The sequence below is a fragment of the Sus scrofa genome, chromosome 6 (assembly GCF_000003025.6).
Source record: "Sus scrofa isolate TJ Tabasco breed Duroc chromosome 6, Sscrofa11.1, whole genome shotgun sequence".
Taxonomy (NCBI): Eukaryota; Metazoa; Chordata; class Mammalia; order Artiodactyla; family Suidae; genus Sus; species Sus scrofa.
This window is the reverse complement of record NC_010448.4, coordinates 67,218,586-67,242,098: the sequence shown is the minus strand read 5'-3', so window position 1 is coordinate 67,242,098 and position 23,513 is coordinate 67,218,586. Positions and strand designations below refer to the sequence as shown.

Sequence of the window (23,513 nt, the reverse complement as noted above, 5' to 3'; positions counted from 1 at the left end):
TTTCTTTTGGTCTTTTTTTTTTTTTTTTTCCTATTTCTTGGACCGCTCCTGCGGCATATGGAGGTTCCCAGGCTAGGGGTCGAATCAGAGCTGTAGCCACCGGCCTACGCCAGAGCCACAGCAATGCAGGATCCGAGCCGCGTCTGCAACCTACACCACAGCTCACGGCAACGCTGGATCCTCAACCCACTGAGCAAGGGCAGGGATCGAACCCGCAACCTCATGGTTCCTAGTCGGATTTGTTAACCACTGCGCCACGATGGGAACTCCTGATGTTATTTCTTGAAACACAAAAGCTTTAGAATTTTGATGTAGTCTGATGTATGGTTTTTTTTTTTTTTTTTTTTTTTTTTTTTTTTTGCTAGCTTATGCTTTCATTGTCCTATCTAAGAAACCGTTGCCAAATCCAAGGTCATGAACCTTCCCATGTTTTCTTTGAAGAGTTTTACAGTTTCAGCTCCTGCATTTAGGGCTTTGACCTATTTCGAGTTCTTCCTCAGAGATGATATGAGCTAAAGGTCCGCTTTCACTCTTCTGCGCGTGGATGGACCCTTTCTATAGCTGATAAATGGGTGCCGAATGGCTGCATTGCTTCTCAGGGTCCCAGGCTGGTAAGTGGAGGGGCTGAAACCACAAACCTCCAGACCCTTCATCTGCGGCTTCTCCGGCTCCTCCGGGCTGCTTTAAACTCTGGTGGCAACTGTTGTTGACCCCTGGCCCTGAGGACGGAACCAAAAAGTCTGGGAGTGGGGTTCCCCTCATGGCGCAAAGGAGATGAATCTGATTAGGAACCCCAAGGTTGCGGGTTCAATACCTCGCCTCGCTCAGTGGATTAAGGGTCTGGCATTGCTGTGAGCTGTGGCGTGGGTTGAAGACGTGGCTCAGATTCTGCATTGCTGTGGTTGTGTAGGCTGTTGGTCGTAGCTCTGATTCAGCCCTAGCCTGGGAACCTCCATATGCCATGGGTGTGGCCCTAAAAAGCAAAAAAAAAAAAAAAAAAAAAAAATGCAGGAGAAACAGAAAAGTCGTGCCCTTTAGACTATGGGGTTCTCATCACCCGCGTTTCCTGGAGAAGAGGCTAGTCTGTGTGTGGTCCGCGTAGAATGGCCATCTCTTCCCCCGCCCCGAATCCCCATCCCCCAACCCCCACTGGCCTTTCTGTCCCTTCCTCTACCCCCCAGTTCTACAGCTTCAGCCTTTCCCGAGGCAGGTGCCGGCTATTGCTGTCCAAACCTCTCGTGGGCCAGGTCCCCACTGGGGACCTTCCCAGGGCCATGCCACACAGCTCAAACCCCTTGGTGCCCTGAATTGAAGTCCTTCAGGCCTCAGGGCACAGAGGCCCAGGTTGTGGCAGGCCAAGGGCAGGCCCAGCAGGCATGACATGTTTAACACCTTGGGAGCTGGGAAGCTGCCTGCTGCAGGCACACCCTTCACCTTGGCCCTGTAGGTACATTTGCCTGGGCATCAAAGGAGCTGGCAAATCAGAATTTTTATCCATATTAGAGCAGTAGCTCTCAGACTGGGACTTGAAGTATCCAGGAGAGAGAATTGCTTTTGTAAAACGAATTTTCTCACCCTCGTGATGTGTCGTGGAGCAGAGCACCCCAACAGCTCTGTGTTGGGGGGGTAGGCAGCCCTCTGCCCCAGAGGCAGCACCCCCATCCTGAGTTCTCAGCCCCGGGAGGCACAGGAGACCCCTTTATTTTACAGATGGGAACCTGAGGGCAGGACTGTCGGCACCACAGTGTGTTGTCAGCCTGCCCTGCCCTGCCCCGCGTGGGCCAGATGCAGCGAAAGGCAGGGGCGATGGAGACCGCCCTGCCCCACCAGCTGCCCTGGAAGGGGCCTCTCTCTTACTTTTGGTTTATGAGTGGGTGGGATTAAAAGTCTTAGATGTGATTTTTCTCCCAAAGCCAAGAGCTTCTAATGCTGTGAAAGCCAGGCCATTGTTCTCACTGCGCACAGGTCTTTAAGCCCAGCCTGGGCCTCAGAGAAGGGGCGCTTACAGTTCCTGCCTGCAGAGTTTTTCTGGTGGGTCCCCAAAGGGCATCTGAGCTGAGTGTTTTGCTGTCATCCAAGGGATGGGGGCTGGGAAACACGTGGGGGTGGGTATCTGTCCCCCCGACCCCAGCTGGTCTTTCCTGGCACTGCCCTCTCTCTGCCTATTCAGTGCTCAGGCTTCAAATTCCAGCCTCTTCCTGAGCCAACTAAATTATTCCATTACCTTTTGGGCCCTTAGCCCGTGGAAACCTTAGCCTTGTAACTGATCGGGATGAGCAGGGTGGGTAGCCATCGTCTTCAGTAAGTGTCACCTCTTTTGTTGGTGTGTTTCTTCGCTGTCCTGGTGCTGTGTTCTTTCAGGTGTGGCTTTGGTCTTCACCCCTGTTTCTGGCAGAGTCTAAAACCCTTGGCATCTTCTAAGTGATGAGAGCCATAAAGGCATCTTAATTTTCTCTTTTTCCTTTTTTTTATGGCCACACCCTCCGCATGTGGAAATTCCCCGGGCCAGGGGTTGAAGCCCAGCCACAGCTGCTGCCTACGCTGCGGCTGTTCCCACACCGGGTCTTTTAACCACTGCCCTAGACCTAGGCTTGAACCTGCGCCTCCGTAGCCACCCAAGCGGCTGCAGTTAGATTCTTAACCCATTGCGACACAACGAGATCTCCAGAGATACCTTAATTTTCTCTTTCAGCCACACCCAAGTTTATGCTCATGAGATAAGTTCTGGAAGAGGCCTAAGAATGGGGGCTGGAGGCCAGGGAAGCCCACCATGTGATCGTAGGCTTGGAGCGTTCTGTCCTAGCCCCTGTGCTCCAGGAGGAGAGGGGCTGGAGGCCACATCAGTGGTCTAATCAACCACCAGTGATTTGCTCAACATGCTGATGGCATGAAGCCCCATAAAAACCTAAAAGGATAGGTTCAGATAGCTGGTTGGTGACCCCTGGAGCGTCCAGACTCGCCGCATCTGCGCCTGGATGGCACAGGGCCACTCCCTGTCGTCCACAGACCTCCGCCCTGATGGTGTCTTTTTCTTTTTTTCTTTTTTCTTTTTCACTTTTTCTTTTTTCCTCTTTTTTTCTTCCTTTTTTTTTTTTTTTTCACATCGGGCGGGTATAATGTGTCGATGTCATAACAAGGAGTAAGGGAGGCATGTGTCACACAAGCACGTGAATGCCCAGTCGTCATGCTCACACCCTGCCTGTCCCTTCGTCTGGCTGTTGATGCCTTGTTTAATACCCTTGGTGATAAATGAGTAATCTCCCGATAAGTAAATCAGCTTCCTGAGTTCTGGGAGCTGCTCTAGTTGGTTGGTCAGAAGCACAGGTGACAACCCCGACTTGGAAGTGGCTCTCAAGACGGGGCGGGGTCAGTCTTTGGAGACTGAGCCCTTTGCCTGTGGGATCTGATGCCGCCTCTGGGTAGAATCAGAATTGAGGCGAATTGTAGGACACGCGGCTGGACAAGGCCCCCTACCCCCTGGTGTTGTAATTGGCTTGGATTTGGAACTCAGAGCTTTTTTGCTTTGTTTGTTTGTTTGTTTGTTTGTTTGTTTTGGCCAGACCCATGGCATGCAGAAGTTTCTAGGCCAGGAACTGAACTCGTGCCAAAATAATGACGTAAGCCACGGCAGTGCCCATGCCAGATCCTTAACCCCTGCACCACAAGGGAACTCCCCCTTTTTGACTTTTTGTTTGGGGGAATGTGCAGGGTCTGGCTCAGAACCTCTGAAGTTGCTTCTTGGTGCTGGTGACCTTGAGCACATTGAAGCTCACGGTCTGGCTCAGGGGCTGGAACTCACCCCCCGTGACGCTGCTGCTGATCTGGACTCACTCCCTGGACATGGAGCCCTGAGGCAGGGGAACAGGTGCACAGATACTGGATCTCAGACCTTCTTCCTTTTTTGGCTGCACCTGCAGCATACAGATGTTATGCATGTTTCCTGGGCCAGGGACTGCACCTATGCCACAGCAGTGACAATGACAAATCCTTAGCCCGCTGAGTCACCAGAGAACCCTTGGCGCTCAGAGCTCTAACAGCTGAATTGGTTTTGCCGCCCTTTGGTATCTCAGGAAGTTGGATCCATTAGATTTGTGTTCTGTGCTTTCTTTAGTGACTGGCTGCTCCCACCTTGTCACAAAAGCGAGGCTCTCAGCCAGTCCAAAGTTGGCCCAAGTGGCCCACGTTATCTGACACATGGTAGTAACAGTCTTCTTTCAGCCATACCAGGGACAATGTTTTGGACTTAATATTGTTTGTTTGTCTTGGGCACTTGCGGTATCTGGAGTTTCTGGGCCAGGGATCAAATCTGAGCCGAAGGTTGCAACCTAAGCCACAGCTGCAGCAACACTGGATGCTTGAACCCACTGCGCCGGACGGAGGAGTGAACCGCAGTGACCTGAGCCACTGCGGTCAGGTTCTTAACCCACTTCACCTCAGCAGGAACTCCCAACTTGATATTTTTAATTGCTCCTGTATACCTACTGAGTTTTTCCCTTGATTTTACGTAGTTAATAGACTAGAGGAGAGAATTAACTAATGAGTATGTTTCGTCTTCTAGGAAGTGGCCCAAGTCTTCTAAGGTGGCTGCACCACGCTGCGTTCCCACCTGGTGAGTGAGGTTCCAGCATTTGGTGTTGTCATCTTCAGGATTTTGGCCATTCCAGTAGGTGTGCAGTGGTCGTGTGCCACCAGCTTGTGCCCTGGTGACCTGAGGCCGAATGTTTTCTCAGGTGCTCATTTGCCATCTGTGCATCTCCTTTCATGAGGTGTCTGTTCAGATCTTTTTTTTCTTTTTTTCTTTTTGGGTCTGCACCTGTGGCCTGTGGAGGTTCCCAGGCTAGGGGTTGAATCGGAGCTACAGCTGCCAGCCTACACCACAGCCCCAGCAACACGGGATCTGATCTGTGTCTTCGATCTGCACCACAGCTCATGGCAACACTGGATCCTTGACCCACTGAGTGAAGCCAGAGAATGAACCTGCATCCTCATGGTGCTAGTTAGGTTCATTACTGCTGAGCCACAGTGGGAACTCCTGTTTAGATCTTTTGCCCATTTTCATCCTGGGCTGCTTGCTCTTGGAGTGAAGTCTTTTATCAGATATGTTTTGTAAATATTTTCTTCCAGTCGGAGCCTGGTCTCTCTTCCCTTAACGGTTGTGCCTCTGGCATGTGGAAGTCCCAGACCAGGGATCTAACCCAAGTCACAGCAGTGACAATGCTGAATCCTTAACCACTAGGCCACCAGGGAGCTCCTGGGTATTCTGTTTAAATGAATGTATACAATATGTGGTCTTTTGTATCTGGCTTTTTTTCACTCAGCCTAATGTTTTCAGGGTTCACCCACATTTTCATATTGTGGGTGAAAATCATCACTAAACAGTGTAATAATAGGAATAGAAAAGAGTTGTATTTGAGCCCAACTGAGGACTGTGGCCTGGGAGACAGCCTCTCAGGTGACAGTGGAACTGCTCCTAAGAAGCAGGGTTTTCGGCTCGGTTCTATGTCTGTCAGAGCAAAGACCATCAGACAAGTCAGGGAAGCTGTCCTTCCGGGTTTCGAAAGACCAGAGCAGCACGTGCACAGAGTCAGGCCAGCCGTGGCTCCTGGGAAGGGGGTCTGATCCCGGAAGGAGCCTCAGTGCCGGCGTCCCAGGAAGGAGAGGCGTTTCATCTGTATTTTGAATGTGGACGTTCTTCTGGTCATTGTGCCCCTTTTCTTTACATTTTTTTCTTTTTTTGGCCGCCCTGTGGCATATTGAGGTCACCGGCCAGGGATAAGATCTGGCCGCAGCTGCTGCAATGGATGCTTAACCCGCTGGTCCAGGCGGGGGATCGAACCTGAGTCCCCGTGCTCCAGAGACACCGCTGACCCTGTTATGCCACAGAGGGGATGCGTGCCCTTTTCTTTAATAACTAAAGCAGAGGGACAGTTGATGGGCCACAAATAGGCTGTTCTAGTGAACACAAGGTTCGAGTTAACTCACGGACAAGCCAGCGACTGCCCAGACCGCGGCGTGCGAGAGGCCCCGTGTCGGGTGTTATCAGTCCTTCACCCTTTTTAACAGTCAAATAGTGGCACACTGTGTTGACAAAGCCCGTTTTATTGACCCCTTCGTCTGCGATGCTTCTCTGGGTTGTCCCCACCTTTGGGCTGTTAGGACTGCTGTTGCCATGAACCTTTCCAGAGTCTGGTCTTATCATTTCAAAAGTGTATTGATTAATTTCAATGATAAGAAATCGCACCTTATGGTTGTTTAGCTTCAAAACTGTTTACATGTGACGCTGAGTGACAGCTGGTTCCTCTCAGTGGAAAGCTGTCTGAGCAGGTGGCACAACTGTGGAGGGCTGGTCCAGAACTAACTTGATCAGATGGAGCTGCGGGTAGAGTTTTAGACAGTTAACGCTGTGTCGCTTCTTAGAGATTCCCCTTCCCCCCATTCTGTTTTTCTCAGATTGTTTGTTTGTTTCTTTGGGGGAGGTTTGGCTGCGCCCATGGCATGCAGAAGTTCCCGGGCCAGGGAGCACACCCATGCCACAGCAGTGACAACGCCGGATCCTCATCCCCTGCACCACAAGGGAACTCCCGTATCCAGGTTTGAAGTCGTGCATTCTTATCATTCAGTAGACCAGTCTCCACATTGGAAAAATGTCTTCCCTCTAATGCTGCTTCATTTCAGTTTTAACTTCTGTGTTTCATCAAAAACATTTCTCTAGATAGCGTTTTCTCAGTTGTGGATTTTGGTTCATTTTTCTTTGCGTTACTGTCCCAGATTGAGCCTGGCCTGCTGTGTAAATAAATCCTCACGCCTCTGTTGGTTGGCTTTTCGTGTAGAGAACTCTTATCAGGTGCAGGTTGATTTCAGGATTCTCGGTGTGCTCCTTTGAGGGCTGGTGCATCTTCCAGCCATTCGTACGGTTTGTGATGCTCTTAGAACCAGCAGGGACAGATTGTGCCCGCCCTTGTCTGTACGGAGTCGTTTTGGTCACGTTGGCCACGCCACCTGGTTGGGGTGCTGCTGGAGAGGACCGCCAGTCGATCTGCACAGTGTGCAGGAGCCTGCCTCTCCCTCTCGTGGCCTTCCTTCCCGGGGTGGCCCCTCTGGTGTCATCTGAGTCCAGCTGATGTGGGCCTGGGGCTCTTCCTGCTTCCCCACCCGTGGACGTTGGGGCTCGAGCCAGGCGGTTTCCAACATCTCTTTCTACTCTAGTTTCCTGTGATTTTTAAGGGATTTAAAAAGGTCATGATGAGTTCCCTGGTGGCTTGGCGGGTTAAAGGTCTGGTATTGTCACTGCTGTGGCATGGGTTCGATCCCTGGCCTGGGAACTTCCGAATGCCTCAGGCATGACCAAAAAAAAAAAAAAAAAAAAAGTCAGGTAAGAAGGTCACAGAACGTGCAGTATTTGGAGTGATGGGGTGATGGGTGCTCCTCAGAGAGCCGCCTCTTACCTGGGGTAAGCGCTGTGCCCAGCGTGCCAGGCAGAGAAAGAATCCAGGGTTGCTTAGGAGCAATGCCCTCGTGCGGGGACCAGGCCGAGTCCAAAGGGCCCACAGCCTCAGGGCCACGGCCCGCCCCATATGTCTGTGGCTTTGGGAGGGACCAGTGGAGACTGCGGAGCCCATGCTCTTGGTCCGGCGAGCTGTGGCCCTGGGCGCCCTCAGGAAGGCGGCCAGCGAGGCCTCTCTTAGGGAGAAGGCCAAGCTGTGAGTTGAGAGCTGTGGGAAAACCGGGGTGTGGCCAGGGCGGGGGGTCCCTGGCGGAGACCCTGGTCCCCGTGCCAGGTGGGACCTGTGGCTCTGGGTCACCATGTGGCCAGAGGGGGTGTCTGTGGCCGTGGGGCCTTTCCTCTGACCTGAAGGTGAGAGGTGGACTTGAGCAGACCCAGCGCGTGTGGTATCCAGGTGGCCTGCATCCTGAGTGGCCTGTGGCAGCAGTGTTTTGGCCTTGTAGTCCAGGGCGGCAGTTGGGGGGCAGTGGGACCAGGCTTCTCTGGGCAGGGTGTGGGGAGGCAGGGCTGGCCGCTGGCCGGTGCGCCCAGGTCCTGAGCACGCACCTGACCCGAGGGGACCCAGGGCCTGGGGTGGGTGGGGATGGCCTCTGTCACTGCCTCTCCCAGGCGCCAGCTCAGCCTCCAGTTTGACACATTCCTGGCTGTTTGCTCTGAGCAGGACGGCCCAGCCCTACCCGACGGGAGTCTGCGGGGCTGTTGCCAAGTGGGGTCCTCTTTCCTCAGGATGAAGTGCCGTGGGGGGCAGCGGTGGGGCAGGGCTGCCGTCCTGGCCAGGCCTGCTGGGCTGTGTGGGTGGGGCAGGCTTGTGGGGAGGGCTTTTGGCCCAGACTCAATCCTGATGTGTCCCCCAGGTGGACGCGGGGGTGGTCAGCGGCCCTCTCAGCTCCCCTGAGTGGTCTCAGTCACTGAGCGTCCAGGGGTACAGCCAGTGGCAGCCTTGCCGCTTCCTGCCCAGGCTGGGCTTGAGGGGGGCAGCGCTGGTCTCCTTGTGGAACCAGTGCCATGGTGTTGATCCGTCTGGGATGTTCTTTCTCTTTTTTGCAGAAAGGTGTGGGCCCTCGTGTTTTTTTTTTATTTTTATTTTTTTTGTCTTTTGTCTTTTGTCCTTTGTTGTTGCTATTTGTTGGGCCGCTCCCACGGCATATGGAGGTTCCCAGGCTAGGGGTTGAATCGGAGCTGTAGCCACCGGCCTACGCCAGAGCCACAGCAACGCGGGATCCGAGCCGCATCTGCAACCTACACCACAGCTCACGGCAATGCCGGATCGTTAACCCACTGAGCAAGGGCAGGGACCGAACCCGCAACCTCATGGTTCCTAGTCGGATTCGTTAACCACTGCGCCACGACGGGAACTCCCCCTCGTGCTTTTAATAATACTTGATGCGTATTTTTGGAAGGCCTCCGAGAAGGAGGCGGGCACTTGGCCTTTGAGAGGGGGTCTCTTTGGGCCAGAGTGGCAGGCCGCATTGGCCAAGCCTCATCTGGACTCTGTCCTAACTTTATCTGCTGTCCTAACTTTACCTGCCTCACCCTCACGGGCCAGCTGGACTGGTGCCCAGGAGCCAAGCCAGGACGGCACATTAGGAAGGAAGCCCTTGATTGGTCTGTGTGTGGCTTCCTTCATTCATGCCGGCTGTAATGCTGCCTGGTTGACCGGGATCCTGCAAGAGTGGCTCTGTGTGGGGTGGCCCTGGGGCTGAGTGACAATCATGACGCATCTAGCTTCCTCTCCAGGGGCCCTAGCTGTGGCATCTGCACCAGGGCCACTCTGCTGGCTGGTCTTCCCCCCAAACCCAGCGAGGGACAAATAGAAGTGCAGGCCCTGCCCAGGAGGCGGGGGGCGTCCTGGCAGCCGGTGCACCTGAGGGGAGGGGAAGGTGTGTGTGCGGGGAGGTGGGGTGGGGCCGAGGCTGGTGGAGCCGGCCGATCCCGCTTCCCGCTTCCTTCCAGTTCACTGGCCCCTACAGCTCGGGGGTGGCCTCGGGGACAGTTTCAGATGCCAGCTCCCGTGAGCTGGGCGCAGGGATGCGACATCTCGCTGTGACACGCACCCTGGCGTGTGTCGCCAGCATCCTGTCTGCATCTCAGGAAGCTGGCCCAGCCTTTGCAGAGACCCTGGAGCTGACTGGTGGGCACTTGCCCTCTCTGAGGTCTCCTTGACCTCAGGGCGCAGCAGCCGAAGTGTTCGCGGATTTACTTCTCCACTGTTATGATACACTAACCGAGGTTTCCGTGACAACCGACTTCTGGTGGACTTCTCAGATTGGTGAGGTGGCCTCTTCCTGGTTAGACCAGGCAGGAAGTCAGGGTGCTCCCCGCAGGGCAGGACTTGGGCCAGTCCTAGGGGTGGGGGAGGATGGGCACCTGGGCTGCAGCTGCCCCCTTGCCTCTCCCTGGACCTGGGACGTCCCAGCCGACACAGCTTCTCTGCTGACCCCCAGGTGGGGGGGTCACTGTGGCAGGTGGTAGAGGGCACTCGCTGGCTTCACGTGGCCAGGGGCACTCGTGCCTGGCCCAGTTCTGCTGACTTTGGACGTCAGGCAGGTCCAGCCTCTGCGTGACTACCTGGGCTCCTGGCAGCTCGGATCGCGGGTATGTGGAAGAGCTGGGCAGTAAGGCTCAGGTCTCGCCCACTTGGTCCAGCCCTTGGGGGGCAGCCGCTCCTCTTTGCCACCCGTGGTGCTTCCCTCGCTCCTGCCAGCAGGTTCTGCAGGTGGGCCGAGTGCTGCTTCGTGTCCTGTCTGCTCAGCCCAGGGTGCTCTGGGCTCTTGGGACCAGTGGGGCCGGTCGGCGGGCTGCCTGCCCTGGGTGCCTCCCCTGTCCTGCTCTGGGGCTGGGAGGCCCCAGGGACTCTTAACTGGCCCAGCTGTTTTTCCAGCCACCTCTTCTGAGGGATGTGGTAGGGGTTGAGGGAACTTTGCCAGAACCTTCTCAGACAGCAAACAGGCGATAAATAGTGCCACTTGGGCTTCTGTTGGGCAGAGTCCCCCATAGAAAGGTGGTGTGTTTGGCCTGACCCTGGCCTTCAAGGCCTCAGTCGAAGCTCCTGGTGTGAACCAGCCCCGCGGCCCACGTGGTCTTCCTGGCAGGTGCCTGCCCCGAAGTAAGCCTTTCTCACCACGAATGGCAGCTCCTGCCCCTCCTGTCTCCTCCCCGGCCCCCTTCTGATTCCTATTCGGATCCTGGCCACTCCCTCCAAGGCACCTCCGTGCCTGCCACCTGCGCCCCGTGGGTAGGGGTGGGGTCTGTCTGAAAGCCTCTGTCCTGACCTGTCATTGCCTCTCTGCTTTATCTGGTTGGAGGCTCCTTCAGAAGGGATGGGGCCTGGCAGCTTCCGGCACAGGCCGGGAGGTGTCCTTAGTGCTGGCTGCCCCACCCAGCCCTGGCGCAGGCCCAGGGGTTCTGCCTGCGTTTGGGTGCAGACGGAAATCCCCAGGACTTTTTCTGTCCTAGAAACCCACCGGGGCTTGGTGCCACCACCTCTGCTTCACCCATCTCTGCTCTCTCGCGGGTAAAGGAAACCACCCCCAGCTTCCCCCAGTTACCATGGAACTCGGCGCCTGAATTTTAGCGCTGACATCTTCGTGTCAGAATCGGAGATACTGGGGGGCCTGCCCTGGGCTGGCTGGGCGCAGGGAGCAGGACCCGAGCTGGCTGCAGGCGGGGGCCTCACGGGTGGGGGGCCTGCAGGGGCGCAGCCTGCCTGGGCTTACCGGGGTCGCTGTGACAGTGGCCACACACTCTTCAAACAACAGAAGCGAATGTTCTCCCAGCCTGGAGGCCAGAAGCCCCAGCCCAGGGCTGGGCAGGGCCACTTCCCCTCTGTGAGTCATTCGTCTCCAGGAAGAGCCCTCCTCACCTCTTCCAGCTTTGGGGGCTGCTGCTGGTTCCTGGGTGCCTTGGCCAGTGTCTCTGCCTCTGTTGGCACATGGCCTCCCCTGTGTGTGTCCAGATTTCCCTCTTCTAAGGGTCTGCTCGTAGGAACTGGGCATCCTACCAACCTCACCTGAACTCAGAGACCCTGTTTTCAGATAAGGTCCCATTCACAGGTTTGAGGGGTTGGGCCTTGAACTAGTCCTTTGGGGACACAGTTTGACCCAGTACAAAGGCCTCTCTGTAGGGCCTGCACCACCTCAGCCTTGGGGGGGACTCTGAGGAGCAGAGGGACAGGGCCTGCCCCCAGGGCACATGGAACTCGGTGGGGAACAGGGTGCTTCCTCCGCCCCCCAGGCTGTCCCTTGCCTGCCCTCTGCTCCTGGAGTGGCATCTCCCATCCTCTTCCTCTGCCTCCCTTCTGCCCTCTGGGAACTGGCAGAAAGGTAGGATGGGGGCTGGGCGCCGACCAGTCCAGGAGATGGTGGTCTTGACTTGGTGAGTTCAGGGAAGGCCTTGCTGAGGGCTGGTGCTTTGAAGAGATTTTTAAAGACCATCAATTTCTTCGAACAGGTTGACATGGTTTTCACTGACAGATTTATTTTATTTTATGGCTGCATCGGCTGCATATGAAAGTTCCCAGGCTAGAGGTCGAATCAGAGCTGTAGCTGCCGGCCTACGCCACAGCAACGCCAGATCTGCGACCTACACCACAGCTCACGGTAATGCTGGCTCCTTAACCCACTGAGTGAGGCCAGGAATCGAACCTGCGTCCTTGTAGATGCTAGTCAGATTTGTTTCCACTGTACCACGACAGGAACTCCCCAGATTTTTTTTTTTTTTTTTTTTGGATGGGAAGTTCCTGAAGCAGGGATCGAACCTGCGCCACAGCAGTGACCCAGGCCGCTACAGTGACGATCAGATAATTAACACACTGAGCTGCCAGCGAACTCCAGGTCAATATGTTTTTTTTGTTTTTTGTTTTTGCTTTTTGCTTTTTAGGGCCTCAGGTGCAGCCTATGGAAGTTCCCAAGCTAGGGGTTGAATCGGAACTGCAGCTGCTGGCCTGTGCCACAGCCCCAGCTCATGACAATGCCGGATTCTTCATCCACTGAGCGAAGCCTGGGGCTGAGCCCTCCTCCTCTTGGATGCTACTCTCAGTTCCGTTTCCGCCGAGCTGCAGTGGGAAGCCCCGGGTTGACATGGTTTCACATTCAGAAGACGTGGAGGCATCTCAGCGAGGTTTCCCTCCAGCTCTGTCCCTAGTTCCCCTCTCGGGCCGTGGAAGCTTCTGGTTTCCCTGGCCGCCCTCCAGAGACTGTCTGCGCTGGGCCTGCAGGTGTAGACACCTGGTTCCCATCATCCTGCGCTTTGCTTTTCTACATCCAGCAGTGCCGCTCGGAGCCCATTCCTCCCTCTCGCCGGAGGCCGTGCGGGCTGGCGCAGGGTGGCTGTCGTTTAGTCTAACTCCTTATTGGTGGACATTTAGGACATGGCCAGTCTTCTGCATGACAAACAGCTTTGCAGTGAGTGACCTTGAACACACTTGGTTTCATCGTGTGCGGAAACATCTGTGGGAAGGCTTCCTGTCTGTGGGCCGGCTGGCGTGGGCACGCCTGTGCATTTGGAGTTTAATGCCGGGGTGCCCTCCGGAAGCTTGGATCTGCTCACGCTTCCCGTGTGCACAGGAGTCCTCTTCCCCCGCCGGGGGAGGTCTGATGTCGCCGGACAGATGGGCGCGGGCAGGGCAGTAGGAAGGCGCAGGTGTGCCCGGCCCACAGCGCTGGTCTGAGCAGGTGCAGCTTGGAGCCCTGCAGGGCAGGGGGAGGGCAGGTGAGGAGAGTTCCAGACCTCTGGGGCCCTCAAATGCCTGGCTAGGGATGACTCTTTATTCCGCAGGGGGGGCCCTGGGAGTGTGAGCAGGGAGCACACTCCTGCTTAGGAAGAGTGACTTGGGGCAACGGTGAGGTAGGCTGGGAGCCAGAGGCAAATGTGGAAACCCCTCGTCACCCCGAGCCCCAGGGAGACTCTCCCACACAGCAGCCCTGCTTCTCGATCCTCCAGGACACCTCTGACTCTGTCCCCAGTCCCAGGCCTTGGCATCAAGCTCCTGGCTCTAGGCTCCAGCTCCCCCGTCGTTCTCCTGCCCCCAGAGTGCCCCACGGGCCACTGGCCAGCCTTGGCGGATTGCTGTCCGTCTCTGGACCCACCGGGCTCTCCCAGCGTTGGGCCCTTCCCCTGAGATGCCCCCTCTCCTTGGAACATTCCCCCAACCCCTGCCCCCTGCTCCTGGCTCAGCCCTGCCCCCTCCCCAGGACTCAGCCCAGGTGTCACTTCCTCTGCTAAGTTTGTCCAGAGTCCAGGTGGGTGGCTCTCCTTCTGGGAGTGGCTCCTTAGAGTTCCTGTCATCAGCTTGGTGTCTGCTTCAGAGGGAAGCAGGGTTAGTCGTGGGCTCCAGCCCTGGCCGGCTCACTCCGTGGTCTGGAGCAGGAGCAGCTGGAGTGGAAGGGGAGGGGCTGTGGGTGACAGGGTGACATTCATTGCTGGGAGGAGGGCGGAGAGAATGCTGGGGCTGTGGGCCTGGTCACAGAGGCAGCATCAGAGCCACTGGTCAGCCGAGAGGAAGGGTCCCCAGACCGACCTGCCTTTCCCTGAAATTTCTGGGGTTCGAGGAGGGAGGAGGTGCAGGCTGGCACAAGGGCAGAGGGGCAGGAGAGGTGTGAGTAGGGGTTACCCACTGTTCCCCGGGCCTGGGTCAGGCCCACCATCTGCTCTGTCCATCCCCCGACCCCGAGCTGGCCTGTATTATATTGGAACATTTCAGTCGGGCGCCCCCTGTCAAATAGCAGAATTCGCGTTAAACTCTGGATTGCCAGCTTCTCTTGAAAACCCAGAACTTCGGCACCCTGGACCCAAACCCCAACCGGTCAGCTCAGCAGTGAGGGCTGCAGCTCTTAGCCAGCATGTGTGCCAGGACCGCCCCGTTGCCTCCCTGACAGGAGAGCGGCGGAGCCGCATGGCATCTCCTTCCTTCACTGGGCTCTCGTTTCTCCTTTTTTAGCACCAAAGAGTCTGAAGCGCTTTTCACACACACATCTTTACTAAAGATGGGGAGAGAGGTGGAGTTCCCGTTGTGGCTCAGAGGGTTAAGAACCTGGTTAGTGGGAGTTTCTTTCGTGGCTCAGCGGTTAATGAACCCAACTAGTATCCATGAGGACTCGGGTTCAATCCCTGGCCTTGCTCAGTGGGTTAAGGATCTGGCGTTGCTGCGAGCTGTGGTGTAGGTCGCAGATGTGGCTTGGGTCCCGCATTGCTGTGACTGTGGTGTAGGCGGGTGGCTGCAGCTCCGATTTGACCTCTGGGGGAGCTCTGGGGAAGGTGCACTGAGGAGGACTCTCTGGAGGGCGGTGGGGGGATGCTGGACGCCAGCTTGGCAGCGGGATGAAGGTGAGGAAGGAATCGCATGAGGCTGCAGGGAGGGCGTGAGCGAGCTGCGCTCCGGCCTCCGTGTTTGCAGTGACTGTAGAGCTGAATTGGCATATGGTCCTGGGGGGAGGTTTGTGCCCGCAGCCTGCCCGTGGCCAGCTGGCTTGGGGGTCAGAACGGTCCTTGGTGCAGGACCCAGGGTGACCAGGAAGGTCCATTGCAGTGACCCTTTGGTCTGGAGAGCACGCGGCCTGGAGCTGCTGGCATTTACTCCCAAGTGCCCCGGGCCTGCGAGCAGTGGGGTGTGGATGGGGCAGGTCCCTGGGGATGCCCAGTGTTGCAGGGTGGCTCCAGGTTCTGCCTTGGGGCCTCATGCACTCTCCCTGTTCCCCTCTCCTGGGAGGCTGCCTCCTTATCAGTCCTTCCCTTCCTCAGTCCGGATGTAAGCGCTTCCTCTTCCGCCCTGGGGCCCTCTGTCTGCACTTCTGCATCATTCTGGGCCAACCTGGGGCCTGCAGCCCCAACTTACAGAAGGGAAAGCGAAGCTCCAGACGAAGTCAGGCTCTCTCGGAGGCAGGCCCTGGTACTCCTAGGAGTCTGCTCAGTGTTGAACCGTCAGTCCTCACCCCTCTAGACCCCCACCCCCCCATCTCCACCCCCCATCTTCCCTCCCCTCCACCATCCCCCCCCTGCCCCCCCAGCATTCACTCGGCGCGTGTGCCCATGAGAGGGCCAACCTGTCTGCAGAGATGGGCCATCTGGCCTTCTTTGCTAAGTCAAAAACCAATACGAGGGAAGGAGTTTGATACAGTAGTTTTATTGAGTTGGCTGCCTCTTAAACTTTTTAAAAGATTTTTATTCTTTCCTTTATGGTTGGTTTACAGTGTTCTGTCAGTTTTCTCCTGTGCAGCAAAGGGACCCCGTCTCACACACATACAAACCTTTAACTCAAACTTAAAAAAAAGAGCCTAACCGTATAAGCTTGAATTTTTAAAACTCAAACTTAAAAAATTTTAAATAATTGTGTGTAGTATGAACTGATCACAGTACGTTTAGTTAACGCACATCACCTCACGTCGTCAAAACTTTTTTTCTTTCTTTGAAAAATTTCACTGGAGCGTGTGGTTGACTTACAGTGTTGTGTTTGTTTCAGGAGGCAGCAAAATGAATCGGTTACACCTGCATCCTTTCTTTCTCAGACTCTTTCCCCACAGAGGCCAGAGCACTGAGTAGATTTCCCGGAGTAATTTTTTTTGTCATGATGAAAACCTTTAAGATCCATTCTTGGCCACTTTCGAATAGATGATAGAGCTGTGTTATCTTTCGTCGCCACGCTGTGATTCCACCCCATGATTTATTTATTTTATAATGAAGTTTGGACCTTTTGACCCCTTCACTCATTTCAAGCCCCCCCCAACCCAGCCCTGCCCCCACCTGCCTCTGGCAACAAGTACTGTTTTCTGTGTCTGTGCGTTTGGGCTTTTTAGATTCCACATGTACGTGACACGATCTAGTTTTTGTCTTTTTGGGTCTGACTTGTTTCACGTGGCATGCTTGCCCTCAAGGTCTATCCATGCTGTTGCAAGGCCGGAGTGCCTTGTTTGCTGTGGCCGAATAACAGAAATATCACTTGGTCTCCATCCTCAGCTGTCAACAGCGCTTCGGCTGTTCCGTGTCCTGGCTCCTGTAAATCGTGCTGCTGTGCACACACGGGGCAGCAAATACCTCTTCAAGATGGTGATTTCGCTTTCTTCGGATAAATACGCAGAAGCGGGATTCCTGGACCATATGGTAGTTCTGTTCTTTTTTTTGGCTGCACCTGCGGCATGCAGATGTTCCCGGGCCGGGACCAAACCCGAGCCACCGCAGGGATCCGAGCCACAGGAAGGACAACACCAGACCCATAAGCCCTAGGCCACCAGGGAACTCTCGATTCAAAAAGTATTTTTAAGTGGATGGTTGAGAAGCCAGTGAAGCTGCTTTCCTGTGCTCTGGGGGTTCCCCTGGCCCCTGCTTGAGTGGCTGTGGCTGCTGCTCCCGAGACAGTGACTCGGGCGAGAACCAGGGGTCCTGAATGCTCCCCCAGGATGAAGGGGTGATCTTTGGGCATTGGTGACAGATACAGACAGCTGGGGTTGCCCCAGAATGCCAGTGCCATTTGCTCCAGAAGGTGGCATCTTACAGCTCTTGGGGTGTCCAGCCTCCGGCAGTCGGTTGGCTGACACTTAGAGAAGTGGGACGAGGTACTGGTGAGGGTTTATTTCCCTGGCTGTGTGTCTGGCTCGGCAGCCACGCTCACCACCTGCACCGTCTCGTGTGACCCAGTCGCCCCACGGTCAAAGGTGGCAGCAGCGCTGTTTCTCCTTCACACATGAGAAGTGGAGGGCTGGGTTGGGCAGCTTGCTCGGGTCACCCAGCTAATAAGAGTGGGAGCCTGACAGCAGCTAGACCCGGAGGGCAGTGGAGCTCGGTGGCCAGAGCAGGGAGAGGGGGGTGCTGGGCCCAGGGGGCCAGGCTGGTCAGTGGGCTGGAACAGGCTGGCCAGGTCCAGGTGATGCTGGGCCCCCAGGAACCGCACACACGTTCATTGCCTGGCATCTGTCTCTAGGCCTGAGGCTGGTGCAGGCGGATTTCATCAGCCAGACGGTGTCTGGGAAAGTGCCAGCTCGGCTGCGGTTGCCCAAGGTAGGAGCGCCAAGCTGGCTTCTCAAGATTCCAGGGATTTCGTGGGGCTTCGCCGCCGCCCATGGCAAGGATGTGATTTTTTCCTCTTGAGGAAATGGGGTGGCACTTCCATCCTTCCTGGCTGTGGGGAGCGCCCAGCTCTCCATCTCCATGTGGGGGTCGGCCCCCTCGGAGCCTGGAGGCAGGTGGTGAGCAGGCCTTCACCTGCCCACAGAGGTCTGGAAGCTTTGACTCATTTCCAGGTCCCCAGAACACCTGCGGCTGCACGAGGCCAGCCTCTCTGGGACCCCAGATGGAGGTGGTGGTCCTGGGAATTTGTCCATTTTCCAAGGGCTTGTGGCCTGTGTCCCTGTGCTCATTCAGCCCTGCTGGTCACTGGTGGTCCCGGGAGCCAGGGAGGCAGGCACACTGCAGACACCACAGCACGCTGCCCACTGCTCACGGCCCTCCTGGCTGAGGATGGAGGTGCTTCTCACACGGTGGGCTGGGTGCCAGGCCGGGAAGGTCCCCCTCGGCCCTCCTCTCTCCTGTGGAAACATGACCCTGAAGCCCCATATGGCTGTCAGCTTGGCTCCCCACGAGCAAACCTGCGGGAAGCCCATCCTTCTTTGGGAGTCACCAGGCCCTTTGGGGGACCTTCCCTCCCCTGAGGGCTGCTGGTCCCGCGGTCCCGCCAGGGCTCAGCCTCTGCCTCTCTCTCCTCCCTCCAGGATCATGCGGCCCGACGACGCTAACGTGGCTGGCAATGTGCACGGAGGAACCATCCTGAAGATGATAGAGGAGGCTGGAGCCATCATCAGCACCCGGCACTGCAACAGTCAGGACGGGGTGAGCGCCGGGCCACGGGGAAGGTTCTGGGCTCCATTCCCTCTGTGGCCTCTCGCCTCTGTCGGGTCAGGAAAGGAGGTTCATTGTTGTTGTTGTTGTCTGGCTGTGAACACGGCTTGCAGAAGTTCCCAGGCCAGGGCTCGAACCCACACCATAGCTGCTACCAGAGCCATAGCAGTGACCACGCCCGATCCTTAATCACTGAGCCACCAGGGAACTCCCAGGAAAGGGATTTGGATGGAGCCCAGGCCCAGAGCCTTCCCCTCCCTGGACCCCAGGCCTGGGGGCTTCCAGAAGCTCTGGCCCTGGATGGGAGATGCCTTGGATTGGCGCTTGGTTTGGGGCTCAGCAAGGAGGGGTGGGGGCTTACAGAAAATGAGCTGAGATTTAAAAAAAGGAAAGAAAACAAGCTGAGAGCCAGCTACCAGAGCTACCTTTTCCTTTTTCTTTTTCTTTTTTTCTTTTCAGGGCCGCCCCCGTGGCCTATGGAAGTTCCCAGGCTCGGGATCGAATCGGAGCTGTAGCTGCCGGCCTGCACCGCAGCCACAGCAACGTGGGATCCAAGCTGCGTCTGTGACCTATACCACAGCTCACGGCAGCGCCGGATCCTTAACCCACTGAGCAAGGCCAGGGGTGGAACCCACATCCTCACGGAAACTAGGCGGGTTCGTTACCACTGAGTTATGATGGGAACTCCCCAGAGCCACCTTTTCAGCCCTCCCCTGTGTTTGGAAATAGTCTTAGCTTCCTGATTCCCATGGGCCCACCCCCAGATCCTGTGTGGGTGGCAGCTCACCCTGGTGTCAGACTGCCTGGGCCCAGGGTCCGTGGGCAAGTCTGGGGCTCTCCCCTTGGTGGCCTCTGGGCTGTGGGCCTGGCAGGTCTGCACAGGCACCTGCGAGGGTGCCCGCTCTCCACCCATTGTCCAGACAGGGCCAGGCTTGTGGTTTTAGGGCTTCAGGGCATCTGCGTTGCTCATCCCTGCCCCCAGCCCTACGGGAGTGGACGTTCTCTCTGAAGGCCACCTGCCCGTGGGTGCTGGGGCAGGGGTCTGTACTGCAGCTGCCAGCTTGATGCCAGTTTAGAAGCAGCTCCCTGGGCAGCCCCAGGCCTCTAGGTACCTGTGGGCCTCAGCTAGCCACTTGCCAAGTCCCTGCCTTCCAGGCCCAGAGAAGGATGCTTGTGTGCTGGTGTAGTCTGCGCGTGAGTGTGCAGCATTGCATGTGTAGGTGAACGCAGCTGGGGTGAGTGTGAGGTGTGTGGGGCTTGGGCTGGGCCCTCGCCGTGGAGGAGGGCCTTTCCTGTCTGCTGCGGGTGCCCTAAGGCTCTGGGGCGGAGCCTGGGCTGGGTCAGAGAGCGCCCTCTGGTGGCCCTGAGGGGCCAGGCTGAGGCGGGAGCCCATGGCCTGGTAGACCCTCCTGGAGAGAGTGAGGGTCCCAGCCGGGCCTGGCAGCGAGCTGGAGCTGGACGTTGCGAAGGAAAAGCCCCCGGACTGGAGCGTGAGGAGGAGGGCCTGGGCCAAGTGGTTGGCAGAGCCCTCGGTGACCGCCAGCATGTGGCAAAGCGCCTAGCTTGTGTCATCCTCACGACACCCCTGGGATCATAGAGGTGATTATTTTTAATATCCCCACGGCACAAGTGAGGAGACTGAGCTAAGAGGTTGACTGCTTGCCCCAAGCCAGGTGGGAGGCACGTGGTTGCACTGGGTCTTGAACCTTTGCTCTGAGCCCCGTTCGTCCTGTTCCTGCCCCAGAGTGAGCCTCGGGCACAGGTGTGCGAGGCTGGCTCTGGGCTGGTGGTCCCAGGAGACAATCTGGGATCCCAGGCTCAGGAAGAGGGTGTGACCCCCCCGCCCCCAGCAGCTCCAGGGGGCTGATGCTGGCCTCTGGGGCTCTGGGCGGACCAGGGCACTGCCACCCACAGTCCCCTGGTGGTTCCACCCAGCCAGCTTTAGTACCATGAGGTAGCCCCGAGGTTCTGTGTCCAGCCAGCTCCACCTGGGTCTTTGACCTGGACGAGCCGAGAACACTCAGGACCTGCTCCTAGGTGACTTCTGCTCAGTAAGTGACCTCTGCAGCCTGTGGTTTCCTCAGGTTAACACCTGCAGCCTCTGTTGACTGCCTTCCTCACACCCGTGGACACTGGCATCCAGTCCTGTTGGCTTCGCCTCCTGGATGGTTCCAGGTCTGAGCGCTGTGCACCAGCTCCCCCGGCATCTGGGCTGAGCCACCGTCACTTCCCTCCTGAAACAGCCTCCTAACAGTGGCCTCTGCTCCTCCTGCCCCTCGCCTGCGCTCCATCAGCCGCCAGAGAGACCTGTCCCTCTGTGCCCTCAGCACGCCCTCGGGCCATGCCGGCATTCCTGCCCCAGGGCCTTTGCACTGGCCCCTCCCCTGCCTGGGCTGCTTGTCCCCCAGAGACCCGCTTGGCTCCCCCGTCCTTCCAGTCTCTGTGTAAATACGATCTCCGCTGTGGCCTTCCCCGCTGGCCGGCTCCCTCACTGCTCCCAGCTCCTCCCCCATTGCTCTGTGGCTCCTGGCACTGTGCTTTGCTCGTTTAACTTTGGGCCACCTGCCCCACTAGAGTGTCAGCCCCACCAGAGCAGGGACTTTGGCCCATCGATTTCCCGCTGGACACTTGGCACTCCTGTTGGCTCTGCGTCTGGAAGTGTCCTGAGGGCTTCTGTGTGACACACCCTCGTGGAGCACCAGTGCTATGCTGCAAGCTGGACATTCCTTACCTGGGGAGTCTTCTTAACCCCCCTCTGCAGGTGTAGAAACAGGCCAAGAAAAGCCACAGGGCTTCCCAAAAGTCACAGAGCTGCATCCTCGGAGCTGGCAGCAGCCGAGGGGGCCCTGTTGGCTGTGGGGCAGGTGCAGCCCAAATGACAAGAGTAGCAGGGTTAACCCTTCTGGACTCTGATCCCTACTTTTCTGTGAGAAAGGGGCAGTTCACGCCCTCCTCGCCACACATCATCCGCTGGAATCCTGGCAATGGTCACTGGTACCCTTTATTGTCTGCTTTGGAAAGAGACGAGCCCCAAAGCTAGTAAGCGGCAGTGCCGAGATTTGAGCCCAGGGCGCTCAGACCTGTTCTTTCTGGCTCTGCTGCTGCTTCTCTTCCTCCCCTTTCCTCTTCGTTTCCCTCTCCTTCTCCTTGCCGTACCTGTAGTCTGCAGCAGTTCCCAGGCCAGGGATGGAACCCACGTCACAGCAGCGACCCAAGCAGCGACAACACCAGATCCTAATCCAGCTGAGTCTGGCTTTGCTTCTGAAGCTGCTGTCGTGGCTTGAAGTCCTGTGGCCCCTCAGGAGCCCAGGCCCATGGTTTTCCAGGCACCTGTGCCCAGCAGGCAGTGCGATGTGGGCTGCTTTTGGGAGCGTGGCAGAGGGCGCTTCTTGGGGGAGGTGCTGTTTGGTACCCGCATGGCTGCTTCCCAGGATGGGACTGCTCCTCCTACTTGAAGCAGCAAGTTGCAGGTGCCCCTGAGGTGTGAGGAGCCAGAGCTGCCTGCAGCTCAGAGACCCTCGCACTGAAAGCAAACATTGGTCAGTCCCTGTTTAGAATTCCTAGGCCACCCCGGTCTTTACAGAGGGCCCGGGGTGGGCCCCGCTAGATCCCACGAAACGGCAGCTCTCAGTCAAGCCGGAGCCATCTGGTTCTCGGTCTGTGTCGTCTGCACCCCAGCCCCCCACCTCAGGAGCACCTGCCCTCTGCCTGGGGTGCCCGTGCCCCCACACCTTTTCCTGACACCTCGTCTTTCAGGTCCATCCCTTCCTCAGGCCGTCTTGCATCCCACATCCCACGCTGCCCTCTCCAGAGCACCTACCACCTGCGGCATTGCCCTGTTTATTTACCTACCATCCGTCCCCCAACCAGAGCCCAGGCCAGGGGCAGGCGCCAGTGCCTGGCTCCCTAAACGCCACATAGGAAGGAATGCCCTTGTAGCCGCAAAAAGCGCAGATGTGTTAAGGCTCCAGAAACAAGTTGCATGTCCACTTAAAATATCGATGTATTGGAGTGTTACCTGCCTGGAGATCGAACCCACATCCTCATGGGTACTAGTTGAGTTTCTTACCACTGAGCCACGTCGGGTGCTCCTATACGTTCATTTCTGGTCCCTCTCCCCGGCTCACTTAGCCGCTTAGCACTTGCCTTTCTGACTTTCTGCCAGTGGGTGGCGCTGTAGCCACACAAATTTACTTGGGATGAAAGACCAGCAATTTCCCCAAGCTGTTTTAGCTTCAGTGGGTGCGGTGTCTGGGTGGGTCTGGGTTGAGGGGAGCAGCCCCTGAGTCAGAGGAGGGAAGCCACCTGCTGCGCCTGCCTGCTCCACCCTGGGACCCTCCCAGTCACCCTGCTGTGCCTCGCTGACCTGACCGGGGTGTTTATGGGAACAGGACCATCCCAAGTCCCCCGGTGGTCTGAGACTCTCCCGGGACGGGGTGAAGATGGAGGTCCCCTGGGGGTCCCTTCAGAGAGGCAGGTTCTGTGGGTTTGGGGTGGGTCAGGGAATTTGCGTGTTTGCCAGGTATCGGGTGAGTTCTCGTGCAGGTGGGAGGCTGTGCGTTGGTGCTCAGGTGGGTGGAAGGAAAGAGGTCAGACACGCCAGGGCTCGAACTGACCATCACCCGCAAGCCTGATGTCTCTGGTTCCTGCGAAAGGGGCGCCGAGAGGATCACCCGGGAAAGTGAAGGCTGGTGCTGGCACCGGGGGCAGGGGGGAGAACCTGTTCCTGCCCCCAACCCCCACCCAGCCTGGGGGTAGCCAGGCTGTCCACTCTCCTAAAAAAGCTGATTGGTCCCTGCTAGAAAGTCATAATGGTGCCGAGTGCTTGCTTGGCAGTGAAGATCCACAGGCCCCCGACCCAAACACAGGACTGTCTTGTGTTGTTCAGTCAGCACGGCTGAAGAGGAAGCTGATTCCGTGACGTATGAAGAATGGATACAACAAAAAATAAACAACCCGATTAAAAAATGGGTCGAGGAGGCGTTCCCATTGTGGCTCAGCGGAAATGAACCCAAGTAGGATCCACGAGGATGCGGGTTCGATCCCTGGTCTCGTTCAGTGGGTTAAGGATCCAGCGTTGCCGTGAGCTGTGGAGTAGGTCACAGATGAGGCTCGGATCTGGCGTTGCTGTGGCTGTGGTGTAGGCCGGTGGCTATAGCTCTGATTCGATCCCTAACCTGGGAAC

At 57.0% G+C, this 23,513-nt stretch overlaps 1 protein-coding gene across 3 annotated transcripts in view; it reads left to right on the top strand.

Moving 5' to 3' along the window:
• The window catches only part of ACOT7 (acyl-CoA thioesterase 7), a 101,670-nt gene that overhangs the window by 11,999 nt on the left and 66,158 nt on the right, over nucleotides 1–23,513 (top strand). For 2 of the 3 annotated variants that reach the window (XM_003127525.6, XM_021095251.1), the window contains exon 2: nucleotides 18,202–18,319. In XM_003127525.6, coding sequence (XP_003127573.6) covers nucleotides 18,202–18,319 — 118 coding nt within the window. Of the gene's footprint in view, nucleotides 1–7,354; nucleotides 7,701–18,201; nucleotides 18,320–23,513 lie in introns of those variants that run through there. The other variant, XM_021095252.1, reaches the window with a different exon arrangement.